Here is a 21,227-nt window from a genome sequence, read left to right as displayed (position 1 = left end):
TGGGAACATATGTATAACTGATTCACTTTGTTATAAAGCAGAAACTAACACACCATTGTAAAGCAATTATACTCCAATAAAGATTTAAAAAAAAAAAAAAAGGGGGAAACGTTTGGGGCAGACAAACCAGCCAAATCACCCCTTCTGCACTCCTCTGCCCCATCCCGACTGGTGAGCAGCCAGGCCCAGTGGCAAGGCTCCCAAACCCCTCATAGCTCGAGGCTGCCGCTAAGGCTTCCCTTTCCAGGCAGCTTCATATTGTTCATTTGTGACTGTTCCACCTGGATGAATTGCACTGGGAAGAAACAGAGCTGCCTTGCTGGGGCTCTTCTAAAAGGAGGATCATTATAGTACTACTACCTAGTTTTTCATCACATAATTGTTAAGCTCCTACTCTGTGCTGGGTGGTACTGCAGCAGCAGTGCCATCCTCAGGACAGATGGGGGCTCGAGCACTCTGACCTTCATTTCCATGTTTCCACCCTTTTCATAGCTGAGATTAAAGCGAGGGTTGCAATGGGGCAAGTCAGGCTGTTGGGATTTCTCCCAAAGCAAGTGGACGACACTGTCAGAACAATGACAAAGGGAGATGGGCAGGCCTATGTGCCCTGCAGAAATCTCTTTACATGAGAGTTACTTGGCCCTAGGGGGTAAGCCAGGGCAGTGGTTTGATTCTGTAACAGCTTAGTCAGCCATGCCACACTCAGAGGCAGAGCACACACAATTTTGAACAGGAAATTGTGTGCTTGTGCCATGGAGGTTGGCAGGGGTGGCAGAGTGACCGATGCAGAGTCCTGGGCAGAAGATGAGAACAGGAGGTTAGAGGGGAGCTCCTTGGGGGTCAAACTGGGCACCAACTGTCGCCAGATAGAGACTGGGCACTGGAACCACCATTCAAAGCTTTCCAGAAGCAATGACTGGCCAACTGTCTGCTACCTGGCATCCCTAGACGAAAACTCTGACTGAGTCTCCCGCTGACCTTCCACTCATGATGCGGGGCATTTGTCATGGTCCCCAGGCATTGCCAGCTGCTACTGCAAGGATTCAGAATCAACCAAGGAGACTCCTGTGGCATTTCAGTGCTGAGCAGGGAACTGCTTCTTCCTCCCCTGCCCTCTAGGTATAACTCGTTACCTACCTAGAACATCTTCCCTTGCCCTCCTTTCCAGGTCCTTCTCCTCCCTCAAGGTGTAGCTCAAGCCCCATCCCCCCCAGAAAGCCTGTCCTGACCAAGTTCCTGTTGGCCTCTCTTGCCCTTGAACTGCTCACACGTATTTCTGATTCATGGCTTGAATTATTGTCTATATTTAACTTATGTTTTAATGCCCAAGTAGAGGGCAAGTTTCTAGAAAACTAAAGTGATGTTTTATCTCCAAGTTCTCCCTGATGCCTTGCACAAACCAGGATGCCATGCTTTTCAGTGTATTCTAACTCTGTGGAAATTAGTTAACACATAGGCAGCAAAAATGACCAGACCCCAGCAGATAATAGGTAACTGAAATGCTAAAGTCACTACATAGGCATTTTCTGATCATGCAAAATTAAATGTCAAGGCACAAGAAGGTGAAGCAGTCAGTGAACATGACTTATGTAAAAACAAACAAGCAACAAACAGACGAAAAGTGTCCTTATGTAATTCCCTCCTTATGTGGTTCAACCACAAAAGATAGGGCTTGAAGTTAGTACAGGACTTCTATGAGCATTTCTTCATAATTATTCATACAAATGCATGAAGATGCATATTTGAGGATGTCTGCAGCAGTATTAAATGGTGAGGACACAGAAACAAGTAAATGTCCATCAAGAAGGTAAGCTTTAAATAATGTATGGAATGTCCCATTATGTGGAATATTAAGCATCCAGTAAAAAGAATGATGTAACCTTATATATGCTGACTTGTAGGAAAAGCAAACTACAGAACAATGCATATAGCATTTAATTAACAAACATCTGTTGAATGCTAATGTGTCCGGCACTGTTCTAGATGCTGGGGAAACAGCAGAGAACAAAACAGACCAAAAAACCCTCTGCCCTCATGGACCTTATATTCTGATTAGGAGAGAAAGAAATAAACATAAAATATAGGTAATTTAAGTTATTAGAAGGTGACAACTGTTGTAAAGAGGAAAAAAGAAGCAGAGGAAGGTGAAGGAAGTTAAGAGATGGGAGCTTCAGTTTTTTAAAGGGTAGACCTCCCAGAGAAAGTGATCATATGTGTATGTGTGTGTGTGTGTGTGTGTGTGTGTGTGTGTGTGTGTGTATGGTGGGAAGGGGGGTGGGCGGCTTCTAAGTTGGCTTATAATAATCTCCACCTTCTGGTATCTGACCCTTCACACCATTCCCTCCCATTAAATGGGGGGGGGGTGCTGGACGTAGTGATTCTCTTTTAACGAACAGAAAATGTCAAAAGTGATGGGATGTCATTTTTGAGATTAGGTTACAAAACAGTATGGCTTCTGTTTTGGGCATCCCCTCTTGCTTTCTTGTTTGCTTTCTCTGAAGGAAACCAGCTTCCATGCTGTAAGTTGCCCTATGGAGAGGCCCATGTGGCAAAGAACTGACGTCTCTAGCCAACAGCAACGTGAGTGAGCTTGGAAGGGATTCTCTTCCAGTTGAACCTTCATATGAGACCAAAGCCCCACCTGTCAGCTTGATGCAAACTCATGAGAAAACCTAAGTCAGAAGCACTCAACTAAGCTGCATTCAGATTTTTCACCCAAAGAAACTCTGAGGTAATAAATATTGGTTATTTTAAGCCACTAGGTTTTGGAATAATCTGTTATGCACCAATAGATGCCTATTACAGTGTATATGTGTGTATGTAAGTATTCATGCAACAAATGCACACAGAAAGGCTTGAAAGGATCCATAGCAAATTGTTAGTAGCAGTTAAGGCTGGGGATGGATGTGGAAAAAGAACACAAAGGACTTTAATATTTTTTACACATATGCTTAAGACTTAAGTCTTGCTTGAATCTTTTCTAGTGAGAATTACTTATGTATTATTTGTTTGTTTGTTTGTTTGTTTGTCTTTTGGCCATGTTGCACGGCATGAGGGATCTTAGTTCCCCGAGCAGGGATTGAACCCATGCCCCCTGCCATAGAAGCATGGAGTCTTAACCACCGGACCACCAGGGAAGTCCCTGTGTTTTTTTAAATTCTAAAAATACAAATAAAAGTTGAAGATATGACAAGGAACCTAGTTGTCAAAAAATAATAGTGAAGGGCTGATATTTTCAAAAATGATGAGAATAAAAATCCTTTTTCATGTCTCTAATGTTTTTTAAATGTCCAAAAAGGAAGGAAGGGAGGAAGGAAGGGAGGGAGGGAGGGAGGGAGGGAGAGAGAAGACCTTTCCTTCCTCCTATCTTTTTGGCTCTTACAGCCACTCCACGAGGTATATACAGCTAAGATCACTCTGTTTTCATTCTTTCATTATAATTCTCAGAAGGCAGGTGGGCAGCTGGGGTTAAAAGGAAGTCCAGGGTCACCTGGCCAGTGGGCCCTGCCTGCAATTGCCCAGCCAGGCAGTGACAGAACCAGGACAGACCAGTTCCCTGGACTCCTAATCTGGAATCTTCACTGGCCACAGCTCTCTGCCTAAGGGGTTTGCCCCAAACAAGACGGCCTGTTCTTCATTACCCGCGGGAAAGTGACACTCTGCCCCTTAGCCCACAAAAGCAGGCTCGGATCACAGCTGTTACTAGGATAGGATCTGAGAGAGAGTCAGGAAGCCAGGAAGGAGATTCTTCAGGAATTTCCAGGCCAGAACTTTCCCAACTGTACCTATCCTCCACCTCGGTACAGAGCTGCAGTCAGAGGGGACAGGCAGGAGCAGGGAGCCCACCGCAGACTGGGACGGGAGAACCAGGGCTGCTGCAGGGCCCTGCAGGGCACACTGTGAATGTGTAAAGAGGTCTGGCTTTCTGTTAAATTGCCCCTCGGTGCCTGAAGACTTCAGGGCGGCTGTGCTGGAGACATGAGCGTGAGCTCATGGGCAGAAGAGAAGTGGGCGGTGACCCACAGGACAGGTGAGAACCCCACATCTTCTTTAGAGAAGGAAACACAAATCCTAAGGTACTGGGAGTCTTTACCTCCACAGGGAAATAACTCCATGAGTCAACGGAAAAACAAAACACAGGTGCAAAAGGACCCTAGGGGGTTCACTGTGCAGGTGGTCAGGTTGGGGAAGCAGCACAGTTCAAATAAAGTGAAGAACAAAAAGGGTTCAAATGCCTCAGTGATGCTAATATTTGAACGTTTGAAGCTAATTTCTGGACTAATAGTGGCTGAGGGCTCAGACAGACCCTCAACGAGCCTGGAGAGGGACACAGCAACTGTGCCAGCACTCAAATCATAAGACAAAAGACAGGAGGGAATTCCCTGGCAGTCCAGTAGTTAGGACTCCGTGCTTTCACTGCCGAGGGCGCAGGTTCAATCCCTGGTCAGGGAACTAAGATCCCACAAGCCACGTGGCACAGCTAAAAACAAAAACAAAACAAAAAAAAACCAAAGGACAGGAATGAAATATTTTGCTTTATCACTTAGTGCTGGTGTTTTTCTGCCCTGATTAAGGACTCAGTTACCAAAAACAGCCCGTGAGCATCCTCCAAGCATCTGTCCCCTCTGGGCCGTGGGAGGGAGGTGGCAGCCCGGAGGACAGAGGTACGTCCCACAGGCCCCTTGTCGTATCCCCTTGTGCACAGTGTTCTCCATTCTCCACCAGTAAAACGGGGGTAATTATGTTCCCTCTCCCTGGCTGACAGAGGGACGATCCCTGAAAGAGTATATGCACCACACTTGAACCCATGTGGCTCAGGCAATTTTAGGCTGAAGGGAGAGTGACCATGACAGTCTCATGGATCCTTCCCTACAGACCCAGACTCGAGAGAAACTGGTTTCACTCAAAATACCTAAACCGATTATCGCCAGGAGCGGGACGGGCAACAAAGCTGAAGCCAAAGACCAGCAGGCCAAGTGGCTGGTGTCCCACCACGACCAGGGGATAGGGGCTCCGGCCCGGGAGGCCAAGCCAGCCTGATCCAGCAGAGGTGAGGATCTGACGGAGTCTCCCCGAGCAGGAGAAGGCATGGAGCGCGGGTCAGAGCCAGGGCAGGAGCCTGCTGCCTGGGTTTAACTCCAGCTCCATGGGGACTTGCTCTGGGACCCCGGGCAGGTAACTAAGTCTTGGTTTCCTCTTCTCAGCAATCATAGGAGCGGAACCAGGCTTAGACCCAGACACGAGGGGCCCCTGCCCTGGCCCTTCCTGGCCTCTTCTGGTCATCAACCTCTCCACAGGGTAAGGGGCCTGCAGGGGCAGAAAGACTTGAGGTTGAAAAAGGATCAAAAGCGAGAAGCAAACACAGGGGATTGGGGGCGGCGGGGTGGGCAGTGAAACCACTCTGTATGATACGTGTCATCATACATTTCTCAAAACCCATAAGAGCATCCGACACCAAGAGTGAAATTAATGTAAATTATGGACATTGGGTGATTATGATGTGCCAATGTAAGTTCAGCGACTGTAAGAAATGTATCACTGTGGTGGAGATGCTGATGGTGGCGGAGGCTCAGTGTATGTGGGGTCAGGGGGTATATGGGAAATCTCTGTACCTTCAGTTCAGCTCTGCTGTGAATCCAAAACTACTCGAAAAATAATAAAGTCTATTAATTGAGAGAGAGAGAAAGGAACAGCAAGAGTAGGAAAGGAGCAAGGAGGAAATGGCCAAGTCATGGTAGCAGAGGAAAAGGACAGGAAAGATCTGTGAACTTTTGCTGGGGGCCCTAAATTCTGAACAGCCTTTATCTTCTTGTCTCTGTGTGGCCTGACCCCCTCACGATCCCCTGGGCTCCAGTGAACAGGAATCCTTGCTCTAGGCAGCCTCCTTCATCCCATCCTTCACTTGAGCAGGCTTGAGAGTGTTTCCTGCCAAAACAGAGCTGAATACACTGTCCCTGGGCCCTGCCTTCTCCCGGGGTCATCCAGGGACCCACAGCCTTAGTTGCTGCGTCTGGGCATCTGGGCTGCTTTCTAAAGATATCAATATTTATGATATGGCGAATCTTCATTTAGATTCCCTAGATAGATCAATAATTAATAGATTTACTAAAAACCAGACATGGCTTCATCAGAGTCCCATCCAAAGCAGGCACTCTGCTTCCCAGCAACCCCACTCAACTTTCCAAAAATGCATCACTCCTCTGAAAACATCCGAGATTCCTGCTGCATTTTTTTCTTTCTCTTCCTTTGTTTTAATGTCACGTAATGGCAAAAAGGATTTTGGGTAGGCCCTGTTTCTTTCAGGTCATGTGCTAGAATTCCAGAAAGGGAAATGTGAATGTCTGGGAAGCTCACACAGGACACGAGATGTGTCAGCAGGCAGCACTTCCTGCTGTCCTGGGGCAGGTCGTCCTCACTTCCCGCGACAGCTGTTTCCAACCCTGCTCACGCCTTCCACACCACCCCCACTCCTCACCTCAACTTTGAACAGGATCTCCTGTTTCAGAAATCCTTATTTTTCTTTGCAATGCCCTCAAAAGATTCAGAACTTAAATGATCGCTCTGCCTAATCACCTCCTCCTGGACTCCCTTCCCCAACATAGGACACATATCTGTACCCTGGCCTGGCCTTGAGGCTTTCCTTCCACTGAGAGAAGGGGTATCCATCTCTCTGTTCCCGTTCTGTCAATGGTCCCCTGTCTCTCTTGGCTCACCACTTCCACTGTCTTTTTCCTGATTATATAAAATAACCTGAAAATACTTCACCCTCCATTCTCACTTCAGCCTCTGCACTTGGGCATCCATCCCCACTGCCCCACCAAGACAGCTCCTGCTGAGGGCACTAGTGACCTCCCTGTTGTTAAATCCAAGCCCATGTTCGACTTTTCTAAAAAAAAATTTTATCGAAGCATAATTGACCTACAACACTATGTTAGTTCCAGGTGCACAACACAGTGATTCAGTATTTCTGTACATTACAAAATGAGCACCACGATAAGTCTATTTACCATCTGTCACCATACAAGGATACTACAGTATTATTGAGTCTATGCCCCATGCTGTACATTTCATCCTTGTGACTGACTCACTTATTTTATAACTGGAAGTTTTTACCTCAATCTCCCTTACCTGTTTCACTCACCCCCGACCCCCCATCAACCACCTGTTTGTTCTCTGTATCTATGTCTGTTTCTGTTTTGTGTTTGTTCATTTGATGTTTTATAGATTCCACATATAAGTGAAATCATACAGCATTTGTTTTTCTCTGTCTGACTTATTTAACTTAGCATAATACCCTCTAGGTCCATCCATGTTGTCACAAATGGCAAGATTTAATTAAGTTTTATGGCTGAGTACTATTCCATTGTGTGTGTGTGTGTGTGTGAGTGAGTATATACACACCACCTGCTGAGTACTATTCCATTGTGTGTGTGTGTGTGTGTGTGTGTGTGTGTGTGAGTGAGTATATACACACCACCTCTTCTCTATCCATTCATCTATCAATGGACACTTAGGTTGCTTCCATATCTTGGCTATTGTAAATAATGCTGCAGTGAACACAGGGGTACATGTATCTTTTCAAATTACTGTCTCTATTTCCTTCAGGAAAACACCCAGGAGTGGAATTGCTGGATCATATGGTAGTTCTATTTTCCCACGTTCTACTTATTACTTTAAATAACTTATTGGAACCATTTGGCACTATCCATCTTTTCCTTCTTTAAATTTAAAAAAAAATACTCTCTACTCTTTTGGCTTCCATGCTACTTTTCCTTGCTACTTTTCCTCCTACCTCTGAGGTCTTTCCCTCCCAGTTCCTTTGAACGCTCATTCTAGGATGCTGGTACCCCACCCCACTCCCCAGATTCCCAAGTTGTTTTCTTCTTTCTTCACACTCAAGGTACTTATCCTGGGGATGACATCTACTTTTTAGGTTTAACTACTACTTAGACACTGACAAATCCCAAATCTAAATGCGCAGTCTAGACTTCTCCTCTGAGTTTCGATGAGAACGTCCAACAGTCAGACAGCTCCATGTAAACTTCCCACAGGCACCTCAAAGTTAACATGCCCCCAACTCAACTCCACCATCACTGCCTCCAGCCCTGCCCTCCCTCATGTGTTCCCTGTCTCAGCGAGTAGTGTCGCCATCCTCCCAGTTGGATCTCGTCACTACAGCCAATAAATCATTCCTCGATACCTCTTAAGTTAGTTTCCTTCTTTATTCCCACTACAGCCAGTACCTTATTTCCAGTCCTCATAATTTCTCATTGGGAACCCTTCAATGACCAATTGGTTCATGGCTTCAGCTTTCCTTCTTATACTTTACCTCTTTCTCCAATTTTTCCACAATAGGTATTTATCAATAATACATTCACTAATAATAAAATACTGTTTTTATAACTTAAAATAATTTCATAAAATTTAATGGTTTTCATTTTTAAATTAAAATTTAAAATAAGAAAACACTGTTTTTAAATAACGTCCATGAGACGTTCCTGCCCAATAGTTCATGGTTGTCCAGCTATGCGAGCAGGTTGGGACCAGCTTATGAAACTGGACATGCTATCCAGGCCCCCAGGGTATGTCCCCACCTCCCCATATTACATGCCATTACCTGTGTCACTTAGCACACTCATTTGAGCAGAAATCAATGCACAGGCAGGACAGCAGAAAACAGAGGAAGAAACTCAAGACTTCTAGACTCAGAAGTCAAGGTTCAAACCCTACTTCTGCTCACAAGCTACATGACAGGATCAAACTACTTAGTCTCTGAGCCCCTTTCCTCATGGGGGCCATGGGCATAATATAACATCTATCACAGGCCTACGAAGGATCAATAAGATGTGATAGTGCTTTAGCAGGGTTCCTTCCAAGAGTAAGCTCTGAACCACAGATGGTGACAGAAAAATCTCTATGACTTATTTCAGGGCCTAACTCTGAAAACTTTTCTTCCCTTCTACTCTAATGTATTTTTTCCTTAAATTTCTTCTGCACTTTCACAGACTCATCTCGTCTCCCCAGCTTGTTCACTATCTTAAAAGATGGAGCCATGCCTTCCTTCTTCTGGTTCCCTCTACAGAGTCCCTTGAATGGCCTCTGCACAGAGACTGCTTAACAAATGCTCGGAGTAACTAATAAGGGCTTAGCGGGGGCTTGGGCTCAGTCCTCTGGCCAGGCCTGGAACGCACTCTCAAGGCTACGAAAAGATTCTTTAAGAGGAGGGACATCGGGGTGCAGGTGCGGGGGGAGGAGGCCAGGACCAGCGCCTTACCTTTGCACTGCAAACCCTGCCGCAAGAGGCCCCAGAGCAAGGAGCCGCAGTGGTCGCAGAAGGTGGGAACCTTGTAGTTGTGGATCCCGAACTTGTGGGGCATGTTGACACTGAACCGCTGGGAGCCCACCTGCAGGGACGGCAAAACACAGGGTCACCGCTAAGCTCCTTGCTCCAAAAGCTGCCCTGGGAAAGAGGTGAAGAGAACCTCCCTGCTGGGACCCTTATCCCACTCTCTCTGCTGCTCTGCTGGACTCTGCTCCCCCATCAGTCCCCTCCGGGACTCCAGACCTCCAATTCCCATGGCAGACAGCACTCAACCTGTACCTCACATTTTGACCTTAAAGAATTGTCATTATGTGCTCTTAACGCTGCTTGAGCACCAAAGCCTAGCTAGGCAGAGTCTTTCTGCAGCCTGACGGTGGATGTGGGCTTCTGTGAACACCCAAGAACCCAGCACAGCCGTGGAAACTGTAGGTCATCAGTTAGGACAAACAACCATCACGATGGAGATGGCTAACGCGGAGTGGTGACCACTAAGGGCGCTAAGGCGTCGGCGCTGACCACAGGCCAGGCACCACCAGCTCCGTTAAACCTCACCACCACCCTATGGGGGAGGCACGAGTTTACAAATGAGGAAATTAAGGAACAGGGAGATTAAGAGATGTGCCCGCAGGCGGTGCGTGGCAGAGACAGGATTTGAGGCTGTGGGTCTGAATTCAGGGCCCAGGCTTTTTAACCACTACGCTGCCACTTATTATTTAAAAGGAGTAAAGAGAAGGTGGCAAGACGGAAGGGCAGAGGACGGGGGAGAGGAGTCCAGGCATCTGATCTGCAGGCCTGGGTCTGCCACCAGCCCCCTGTGAGGTCTCAGGCAAGTTTCCTGACTTCTCGGGGCTTTGGATTCCTTATGCGGCAAATAAGGATGGCACCCCCAACCCACCTAATAGGACAGGACTGTGGGGTCAATGACACGCCGGGGGTGGAAGAGGTGGGAAACATTAACTGAAGCAAGAGGTCAGCAGGGGTCTCCCTCTGCTCTCTAAGAGATGCTCTCCACCTATTGATACATCTCTAGTGGAGCAGCCACACGAACAAAATCTGCCCCTCTCAGGACAGCAGGGCACCATCACCCGAGAGCCCGTGGGCTTGAGAGAGCATCACTCTTGCTACTCCAGGCATTAGGGACAGCACACAGCAGAGGAGCCGTCCTTGGCTCACTGCTGCCCGGTGAGTGAAAAGCCCTCATGGGGGGCTGAGAGCTGGGCACAGACATGAATGTGAACACAAACACCGAGGTATGTGCACACACACCCTCAGGGTCACTCAGCTCCGTAACAACCTCCTTATCACCCGGCAACAAGGAATGGCTGATCCTGCCGCTGTACCAGCATTTTACTGAGCCCTGCTTGAGGTGCATCGGCCGTCTACTGTGCGCTTACCCCAGTACCAGCATCCCAGACTTACTGAACAATCGTGCCCACCCCTCCGTAGATTTGTAGCACAGGTGTGCCTATTTGTGACTATACATAAAGCTGTAGAGCTTTGCAGTTGATGAGATTTACGAGATTTTTTTTTTTTTTTTAACTTACTGAGACTTATGAGATCCTTGAAAGCAGGAATCATGTATTCCTCTTTATTTCACTGGGACATGGAACAATTATCTGGCATACAGGAAGTGCTCAATAAAGGCTCAATAAAATGTCCATAAGAAGGAAGACAGACAGACAGCAAGCTAATCATCTTTTTCTTTCATTTACTTAAACTAATGAGTGTAACAACATACTTCGGGTTATGATCCTAGACCAGGAGCCAGGAGACCCGGGTGACAGTGACTTGCAATTTCTACCCTGTCAGTAGAAACTCGGTGAATAATTTGGGTGCTTTGTACTGTCTGCCCTCCAGGGACATGGGACACTCAATCTAAGCCTCGTCGTCCCTTCCTGATTTCCAGAGATGGCATGAAATCAAAAGGAGATAAAAGATGGAAAATGCTTTGGATGTTGAGATGTCACTGGTTGAATTATTTTTAAGAAGCAGGTAGAAGATCTCTATAAGTGACTCCTTTTAGAAGCCAAAGTATAAACCCATTTAATTATAAACCCAGTTGATTATAAATCCACCCAAGGCCTCTCTGACTCCCAGATCTAATGGCCTATGATTATACAGTATTTATCTATTTCACCGAGAATTAAAATCATGTCTTTGAAATCAATTGTCATGAACACAGATAACTTCTCTACTTAGATTCACACCTGTCATCTTCCCCAAAAGGTTTTTACATCTGTTAGTGGAACCACTCTTCTCCTAATCACTCAGTTAGGAGAAACCTGGCTTCAAGTCAAATTTTCTCTCTTCCTTACCCCTAACAACTTCTCTAACAGTCAATCTAACACTAGTTTCTAAGATTAAGAGAACATAGTGGTCAAGGGCTCAGACTCCGGAACTGACTAGCTGGATTTGAACGTGGCTTTTTCACATACTGGGCTGTGTGGTTTGGGGCAAGTTAATTTGACCTCTCTATGCTCCTATTCTCTCTGTTGGAGAGTAAAGGTAAAAACAACATGGATCTCATTAAGGTTGTTATGGCTTTAAATAATATACGATAAAGTGCTTAAATCAGGGCACGGCAAGTACCCAATGAATGTCAGCTATTATTGTTCTGATTGCGGTTCTTTCAGGCTCCTAAGCGTTTCTTAGATTTGCTAATCCCACTCCAATCCCCCATCACCTCATAAAGATAAGGTTCCTGCTTGCGTGTTGTGTCTCTTACTATTTATGAACTGTGTGGATCCCTTGACATGTCAGTGAGCCCCTTCACTGTTCCGATGAGATAATGACATAAAATAACTCACATTTTCCTTGTGGGCTTTCATTTGGGGATCACACAGCTCTTCGCATCCTATTCACACACCTAAACCCGACTCTGAGCTGCACTCGTTCCGTAGGCTGTACCTCATATCGGAAGCCTGTGGACAACTCCCTTCATTTTTGATCAACACAATAAAGACAGCAGCCTTATCTCAAAGAGATAAGGTTTCTCTTGGGGACCACAGAGGAGGCAGTGGAAGGTGGGGATGGCGGTGAAGAAAGCTCAGAATTTCAATGTTATAAATATTCACCTCATCGGGAGTTTCCTGTTTCTTTAATCCAGCGCACTTCGTAATTATGAGCTCATGGCATCGCTTGTGGACCACGCAAGTGCAAACTGCAAAGAGCAAAACACGAGAGGGCTGAGCGACAAGCAGGGGAAGAAAGGTTCCAACCTGAGATTCGATTAGGTCTCTGCAGAGAAGCGAGGGGAGCCGCGCCCTTCTGTCTCTGTAGCCGAGTCTTAATGTGATGCCCCACCTGAAGCCCTTTATGCAGTCATTTCAAAGCACTCTGCCATCAGAGCCATTAGGGTTTCCTAAATGCTCTGGAGAAGAATGGACCATTTACATCCAAAGGGCATCAGCAGTTTTCTCTAGTTCCAGGAGTATCAATCAATTTTCTTGCTTCTCCATGCCAAGGTCAGGGAACAATGGCCCAGCCGTGAAGCACTGTCTACCCAGGGAACTGCCGCTCTGAATGTGCTCCATTCAGGGTCCCACCAGGGTTGGCTGGGGTGACAGGCAGGCCGGCCAGCCGGCAGCAGGCAAATGGATGTTCTGTGGCACAGAAGTGCTCAAGCTTCTTGATCTGGTTGTGCCCTTCTGTGCCAAACAAAAAATTTCATTTAATGTAATATTTCCCCAAGAAGTGGCCTATAGCTCCGGCTTTAGTGTCATGGGCCAGTTTGGGCAGCAGGTGGCTGCAAGTAACCTAAGAAGTGTCACGTGTGTAACTGCATACACGCTACCCCCAAGACACAGCCATGTCCCACAGAAGCTACCCCAGTCCCCCAGGGGTGAGACCCAAGTCAACCAGTGGCTGGGCAAGGAGACAGGATGGTCTCCCAGCTCCAACCACAGAGAAACTTCAACATGACCTCATCACACACCCACCATCCAGTTCTGGACAACTTAACCTTGCATCTGTAGTCAGTTAACTGGGGGAAAAAACAAACCCTCCCATACTTTCAAGCGACTGTTAAATGTTTAAGAGCTAATGATGGCATTGAAGAGACAAAAAAGAGAACCTGCAAGGACCATTAGTGATACTGAATAAAACAAGCAGGCGAGGGAGCTTCTTCAGGGAGTGGGAAAGTGAGGGAGCTGACAGAACACACAGAACCCAGCTCAGGACACAGGCGGCCTCTAACGGGCATCTTACGGAAGTTTGACATTTCATGGGGAAAGAGGAAGGTGCGCCAGAAAGGCTACAAAACAAGGCTGAGACTCCTGGGACACCTGCAGATGGTGGTCCCGCACATCTGCTCCCACACAGTTATGGGGGAGAGGTGGCCGGGCAGGGACACAGGAAAATCAGGGACTTGCTTTGCGGGGAGGGAACATAAGCATGCGCAGCGTACAGAGCTCTGGATGTCACCCAACCCAGTACCCGCCTCCCACGAGCAGTGGTGAACTGGATCGACCTGTGGGCCCCAAGAACTTACTTCATACAATACCCTCTTACCTTGACATTGGTATCCCTGCTTTCCTATGACACCCCTGAAAAGAAGAATACGGCCCTTTAAGAAGATGAATTTCAGTAGGTCAAAAGCCACACAAAGCCAGCCCATTCCCATCATTCCAGTCACTGCCCACAGTGCACCAAGCTCACTGGAGTCCACTCAGCAGTGGGGTAGTGATCTCACTCCCAGTTGCAGGGGGCCTTAACATGACTCTGTCTGAAGGCCACTGAGGGCAGCCCTAGCTCTTGGAATGGGTGCAAGGTTCGGTCAGTGTCAGGGCTCAGTTTCCTATACAAACAACCATTCCAGGGGCCCAGTTGTGCTCTGGAAAGCCACGAAGACTCTGCTGGCTTTCCACAGGCCTCGAGGCGTCGAGTGTGTCCTTCCTCACGGATAATCGTGGAGGAGGGCTGTCGCTGGCAGGCATAGTCCCTGAGCATTCCAGAAGCAGCCAAGGGTTACGGGGCGGTCTGTGGCCAGGACTGGGAGCTCAATCTACCACTTGAAGGTCAACATCAGAGAGCCCTTCCATGGCCAGAGTAGGGTACCCTAGGGCAGGTTTAGGGTCAGCCTGGACACAGAACAATCCAACCCACCTGGCCTGAGCCCTGTCCTCAGGGCACCCCCACCAAGTGGTCAGCTCCCTGCAGTGCCCAGCCCAGTGAAAGGAGCCAGACGTCACTAGGGCTGCAGCTAAGGAAACCTAGAGTTCAGTGGTGCTGGCCATGGGTTAGAGAAAACCTGAGTCTCTAAGACTAAGCTTTCAGAACCTGTTCCCCCTATTCGTGACCAAAGTACAGAGATGGAGGTCAGATGGTTGTCAGCCCCAGGAATGAGACATGTCTGCGGGTGGAGTGGGGCTTTATTTCTGCTTCAGTCAGGTTGACTTTGCTCTAAGCTGTATCACCTCAGATGTCCACGCCAACCTCTATGATTAGTTCTAGAACACCATGAGGATGAGATGAGGCTTTCCTGGATACCATGGGAATCCAGGGGGTCCTCAGTGCAATTCGAATGTCCCCCTTCTGGGTCCTGTTGCAGTGTGGCCTTGTTCACTCTCCCCTGCAGGATCCCAGTGTGTTGGCAAACTCCACATCAGTTTCAGAGAGGTTGCCAGGAAGACTGAGCATGAGCTATTAGTCGTGCTCACCAGGGGTGGAATCAGGCCTCTGACACTTCCTAGCTGGAAGGCCGTAGAGTGGTCTCGTTTCTGAGCCTCAGTACTGTTGTTAGTGGAATGGGGTTCATAATACATAGCTCATAGGATGCTGGGAAGAGTTAATTAGAGATTTCCAGAGCCAAAGAGAGACCCTGGCACATGGTAGGTATTCATCAAAAGTTCCCCGCTTATCCCCAAGGCCAGTGTTCCTTATGCTTCTCCACCTCCCCAAAAGGCCTACTACTTATCTATCTCTGCCTATCAAAATCCTAGTCATCATGAAAGGAGAAATGCCACCTCCTCCAGGAAGCCTTCCCTGAGCACTCCAGCCAACGCTCCTCTCTCCCTCCTCTGAAATCTTAGCATCCTATCAGTACCAGTGTTATGACAGTTACTAAGAACTGCTTTGTATTATAAATGTTGGCAATCAAATATTTTAAGCTTATTATGGAAAAATTCAAACGTATATTAAAATAGAGAGATGAATATAGTGGACCCTCATGTACCCATCACCCAGCTCCAACAACGATCAATACATGGCCGGCCTTGTTTCATCTCTACCCCTGGCCCCTCGCCCCTCCTTCCAGCTTATTTTCTTCCTAAACAAATCTGAGATATCATTTCATTTGTAAATAATTCAGCTTGTCTCTCTAAAAGATAAGGATTTAAAAAAAAAAACAAACCACAGTTCCATTATTGGTTATAAAATCTTAACTCCTTAAATATGATGTATGATATGATCCTAAGTATAGAGGCACCAGGAACCACAGTTTCTTCTTTCCATCTATCCCCCCAAGCACCACTCAGCCTTCCAGAAAAGTCTTCTGCAGTCAGAAAAAGAAATAAAGCACATCAGCATTTTTTACATAAAATTTCTTATCTCCTGACCCATTCCCCCTGACTTCTCATCACCAAGAAAGCATAACTAGAGGTTTCCAGGAAAGAGGGCCTTACCAGATAAAATCCCTGCAGTGGGAACAGTAGGTGGGCTGCCGAAGGTAGGTAGCCATGAACTTGTGGCCGTTGACCTGGTGGACCCTGCGCCTGACAGCCCCCTGCCGCTTCCTGGGCCGCATGCGCTCCCGGAACACGCGTTCTTCATTGTCTTTGGGGGCTGGGGAAGGATAAGAGCACAGGAGAAAACACAGTCTGGATTAGCGTCCCTTGAAATAACCTCCTGCAGGAGAGCTACTCCAGCCTCGGGGATATGGAGGTAGAAGGGGGCTTGGGGGCAGCCTCCACTGGTAGAGGGACTCAGGGGTCTGAGGAGCCTCACTGCTCAGCTCCAGCGAGCAAGCACCACTTGACGGGAAGGCCCAGACTGTGCACTTTGCCATGACAGCTGCACTCAGCATCCATCCCAACCCCAATCCTGCTCCAGGTGTGGCCGCTCCACTCCTCCCCACACCAGCTACATGTTGCAAGGGTGCAGGGTCAGAAGACTCAGGGTTCAAATCTCACTGAAACTTCTGAGTAGCATGACCTTGGACTGCTGGTGTTCCTGGCCCAGAGCCTCTGCGGGCATTGTCCTCTGTCAATGGGGATAACACCAAGGGGCGTGGCCTGGAGTCAGTGGTGTGACTTCCCTCCACCCCCAGCTGCCTAATAAACCTGACTTTTCTTCCTTCTCCCCCTTACCTAGACTAGGACAATAAAGAGCCTTTCCCCAAAGGTTAAAAGGAGAGGGAAATAAAACACTGTGAAAGCAGATAGTTTCCAGAAGGCTCAAGAACCACCACCATGGGCTTGAAGACCCTACTGGAGACAAAAAGAGCTTCCTCATTTCTTCCTTCCCTCTCCTTGGAAGACTGTCCCAAACCTAAGAACACCCTGCAAAGGGACAACAAAGATAATAATAAAGATTGTTATGGACTGAATGTTTGTGCCACCCCTGCCCTCCCCCCCCCCATTCATATGTTAAAGCCCTGAACCCCAATGAGATAGCATTTGGAGGGGGTGCCTTTGGGGGGTAATTAGGTTTAGATGCAGGCAAGAGGGTGGGGCCCCCATGATGGGATTAATACCATTATAAGAAAAGGAAAAGTGGGACTTCCCTGGTGGTCCAGTGGGTAATACTCCACGCTCCCAATGCAGGGGTCCCAGTTCGATCCCTGGTCAGGGAACTAGATCCTGCATATATGCCACAACTAAGAGTCCGCATGCCGCAACTAAGAGTCCACATGCCTCAACTAAGAGCCGGCGCAGCCAAAATAAATAAATAAATAACAAATAAATAAATATTTAAAAAGGAAAAGACCTGAGCTGGCTCACTCTCTGCCATGTGAGGACACAGTGAGAAGGTGGCTGTCAACCAGCCAGGAAGAGAGTCCTCACCAGAACCCAACCATGCTGGCATCTTGATCTCGGACTTCCAGCCTCCAGAACTGTGAGAAATAAATATCTGCTATCTAAGCCTCCCAGTCGATGGTATTTTGTTACGGCAGCCTGAGGAGACTAAGACAGTGATGATAATGGCTATTGTTTGTCAAGGGTTTACACTCTGGCAGGTACTATGCTAAATGCACGACATGTGTCATCACAACAACCCCACCTGAGGGGTACTGCTATTATCCCCCCTTTTGCAGGTGTGCAAGCTGAGGAATGAAGAGTTCAAGTAACCTGTTTCTGTTAATACAGCTGTCTAGTGGTGGAGCCCAGATTCTAACCCAGAGAGGGAGACGTCAAGGTTCCACTGGCCACATGCTGCTCTGAAGGACAGACCACTCTCCCTCCAGTAAGTCCCCAGAGCTCTCACGGGGTGGCTCTCGTTAAGGAAGAGCTGAGCTGCCTGTGGCTTTCCCGAGGGCAAGGGATGCAGGTTATGGGTCTCCTACCAAGCTCCTGTCACTCTCAAGTATGCCCTGGAAGGTCACCTGCATGGCACAACTGAAAATGCACTGGGAAGGCTCTGTGCCCCCCAAATCCCCCCTGCACCAGCCAGTGCCCAACACTCCAGCATAACAGTGTCAGTCCTCAGGGGAGCAAGCTTTGCTCCTCCTGGACCTCTTTGACAATAAGGTTCCCTGCAGCGGAGGTCATGTGTGTGAGCCAAACATCTGTTTAATCCAAGGGCATCTTGTCAATCCAGAGAGGGTAGGGGTGGAGAGAAAATCAAACTGCAGGAGGAAAAAGGCAAGAACAACGGAGAACAAATGCCTAGCGTGTGCTTTTAGAGGGAAGCAGCCTGCAAGCAAACAGGCAGGGCCGTTGACTAGAGGCTGCCCTCTGTGCTCCCAGGCTGCATCCTCAGCACTGCCTCTGATGACCCAGATGGGGGTCTGCCTGTGGACCTCCTGCTTCACAGCCCCCACCCTGCCTGGGTTTCCTTTTTAACCGGTGCTTATTGTTTCAAACAGTCTCTGACACCGACTACCTCTGGGTATAGAAAGCCCACCACCTCCTACTTGGCCACAACCTAGGGGGTGAGACCCAGCTGAGCAAATTCTCACAGGAAGATCCCAGTTCTAACTAGAGACATCTACACACACACACTCACACACGCGTGCAAAAATATGACAATCATCACTCAATTGTACAATTAGAGGTGACTTTCATTTCTGCTTCATACTTTTCAGTATATTTAGACTATTCTATTTTTATAAGCTGCAAAAAATGTGGTATTTAAAAAAAACCCCTAATCTTTTCAATAGCCCTTACTTGCTACAAACCTGATCTACAAAAATCCAAACCCCAAAACTCAGCCCTGGGCAGCTCAGGCCAGGGGATGTGGATTCTCTTTGTACAAGGCACCCTTCAAATTCTTTCAAAGAAGGATTCACCACTGAATATATGTCAACAGTAAGCCCTAATGTGTTTAAGATGCAATTTGATTTACGAATCTCTCAGATTTGTGAGTCATTTTGATCCTGGAAATTGTGTTTTCAGTTAAAATGGTGATGAGTTCAATCTAGTCTTCTCAAGGGAGCGCTGCTATAACGGGGGTTTATAGGGCTCCCTGAGGGCCTTATTTCTCAACCTTTTAGAGAAATGACCACAGCAACCAAACTGAACATTCTAAACTGTGTTTACACTGATTTAATAGATAAATGCAGTAACCAATTAATTTAATTCCATTTACTTTTGAAGACCTCTGGGTGGGGTGCACTGACACGGGGGGAGAAGCTGCTTCAAGCCTGCAGAGGGTGGGGGCTGGGGGATGGGAGGGTCTTGGGCGCAGGGTAGACAGAGAGCCAAGGACAGCTCCTGCTAAGGTGGGGTCTCTCTGATCTAACTTCCCCAAAGGGTTCCGTTACTCTGCCCCAAAGCATATGCGCACTGCCTTTTAAAAGTCAGATTCTGCATCCAAGATGTGGGGAGACAAAAGGCTACAGGAGAGGAAGAACACAGGTAAACTTCATGCTCCAAGGAGGCCTGCACACAAAGCTGCAGGAGAAAGGGGGTGGGGCCCCTGGCTGAGGAAAACACCCCCATTCCACACACCTCTGCACAGGGGGGCCATGAGGTTCTGCAGCCCCAGCGGACCTCCCTGCTGGGCCTGGAGTCGCTGCCAGCAATGGATCCCTTCAGCATTTCCCACTGATGTGAAGGGTCTCCATTAAAATGCAGCTTCCACGGGGAAGGGAGTAACGCACTGTGTGTGTGGGCAGGCACACTCACGCGTGGGTAAGAGAGAATGCACGGTGCGGGGGTAAAAGATTTATAAATACATATATATATTTGTGTGTATACTATCAATTAACATATATATCAAATATATCATGCATAATTTATATACTATATACTTACATATAATATAGTATAATATATTAATATATGTATGCCATTAACATAATATCATTACGATATATTATGACATGATTATATTAATTACAATATATTATTGCATAATATGAAATACATGATAGACAGATGCATAGTTTTGCCGAACCGTTTGAAGCAACACTTCACCCCTAAATACATCAACCTTTATCTTCTAAGAACAAAGACATTCTCCTACATAATCACAGTATCAAAGTCAAGAAATTTAACATTGACATAACAATCCAATATACAGTTCATATTCAAATCTCCCTGATTGTCCCCAAAATGTCCTTTATCGTTGCTGTTGTTTTTAAAAGTTTAATTCAGGAGCTAATTAGAGTTCATGCATGGCATTTGTTGCCATGTCTCTTTCATCTCCTAATCTAGAACAATTTCCTTGACATTTTTCTTTTATAATACATTTATGAAAAATATAGGATATTGTCTTATTCTACATTCTACAACTTGGATTTGTTTGTTCCCTTTTGATTAGTTTCCAATTCAATGGCAAGCATACCACAGAGATCTACGTATCAACAAATCCAAATATATTCATCAAGGGGCTTCCCTGGTGGCACAGTGATTAAGAATCCGCCTGCCAACGTGGGAGACACGGGTTTGATTCCTGGTCCGGGAAGGTCCCAAATGCTGCGGAGCAACTAAGCCCACGCACCACAACTACTGAGCCTGCGCTTGAGAGCCTGCGAGCCACAACTACTGAAGCCCACATGCCTAAAGCCCGTGCTCCACAATAAGAGAAGCCACCGCAATGAGAAGCCTGCGTACCGCAACGAAGAGTAGCCCCCGCTCACCGTAACTAGAGAAAGCCCGCGCGCAGCAACGAAGACCCAACGCAGACAAAAATAAATAAATAAAATGAAAAAAATGTATTAAAAAACACAAAAAAACAAATATATTCATCGAGATCTTTATCTATAGATAAATCTGTAAATGATATGAACATAAAATTTATAGGAGGAGAAATATAAAATATTCACTCTTACTAGGAATTCTTAAAATGCGACTGCAGAGCAGTCTTGACATACCACTGACATACCGTTTAATGCCTAATAAAGAAAAAAATTTGTTTTAAAATGGTATTATCAGCTATTTAGAAGGCTGCTGCGAAACTGATTTATTCATTCACTGCTAGAGGCAATGTCACATAATATTTTCAGAAGCAACATTACAGTACATAGCAAACATCACAAACCGATTCATAACCTCTGATTAAGCTTTAATTCCTAAGGAATTGCCAAGTCAATAATTAAACAGAAACTAAAAGCTATACACTTATAACTTATAGATGTTCCCCATGGCATGTCTAATCGGCCATCAAATAGAAACAACTTGTCTCACATTAGGAGATGGTCTAATGAATTATATTACATCTAGAGCAATTTTAAAATGGTAGGGAAAGACTACGTAGGAACATGGGGAAACAGAAGGCACAGAAACACAACCCTACGTAAAACACA

At 46.8% G+C, this 21,227-nt stretch overlaps 1 protein-coding gene across 1 annotated transcript; it reads right to left on the bottom strand.

Annotated features, from left to right (window-relative positions):
- Positions 1–9,191: 9,191 nt before the first annotated feature.
- LOC114485487 (protein kinase C epsilon type-like) lies at positions 9,192–16,513 on the bottom strand (the record flags this gene model as incomplete). Its single annotated transcript, XM_028486995.1, has 5 exons — positions 16,450–16,513; positions 15,943–16,102; positions 13,832–13,866; positions 12,397–12,482; positions 9,192–9,404 (listed from the first exon to the last, which is right to left on the bottom strand). Coding segments are annotated over exons 1-5 (558 nt in total), but the record flags the coding sequence as incomplete, so codon positions are not given.
- Between the last annotated feature and the right edge of the window lie 4,714 nt (positions 16,514–21,227).

The sequence above is a fragment of the Physeter macrocephalus genome, unplaced genomic scaffold (assembly GCF_002837175.3).
Source record: "Physeter macrocephalus isolate SW-GA unplaced genomic scaffold, ASM283717v5 random_956, whole genome shotgun sequence".
In the NCBI taxonomy this organism is placed as follows: domain Eukaryota; kingdom Metazoa; phylum Chordata; class Mammalia; order Artiodactyla; family Physeteridae; genus Physeter; species Physeter macrocephalus.
The sequence above is the reverse complement of the archived record's forward strand: the minus strand, read 5'-3'. Positions and strand labels throughout refer to the sequence as shown.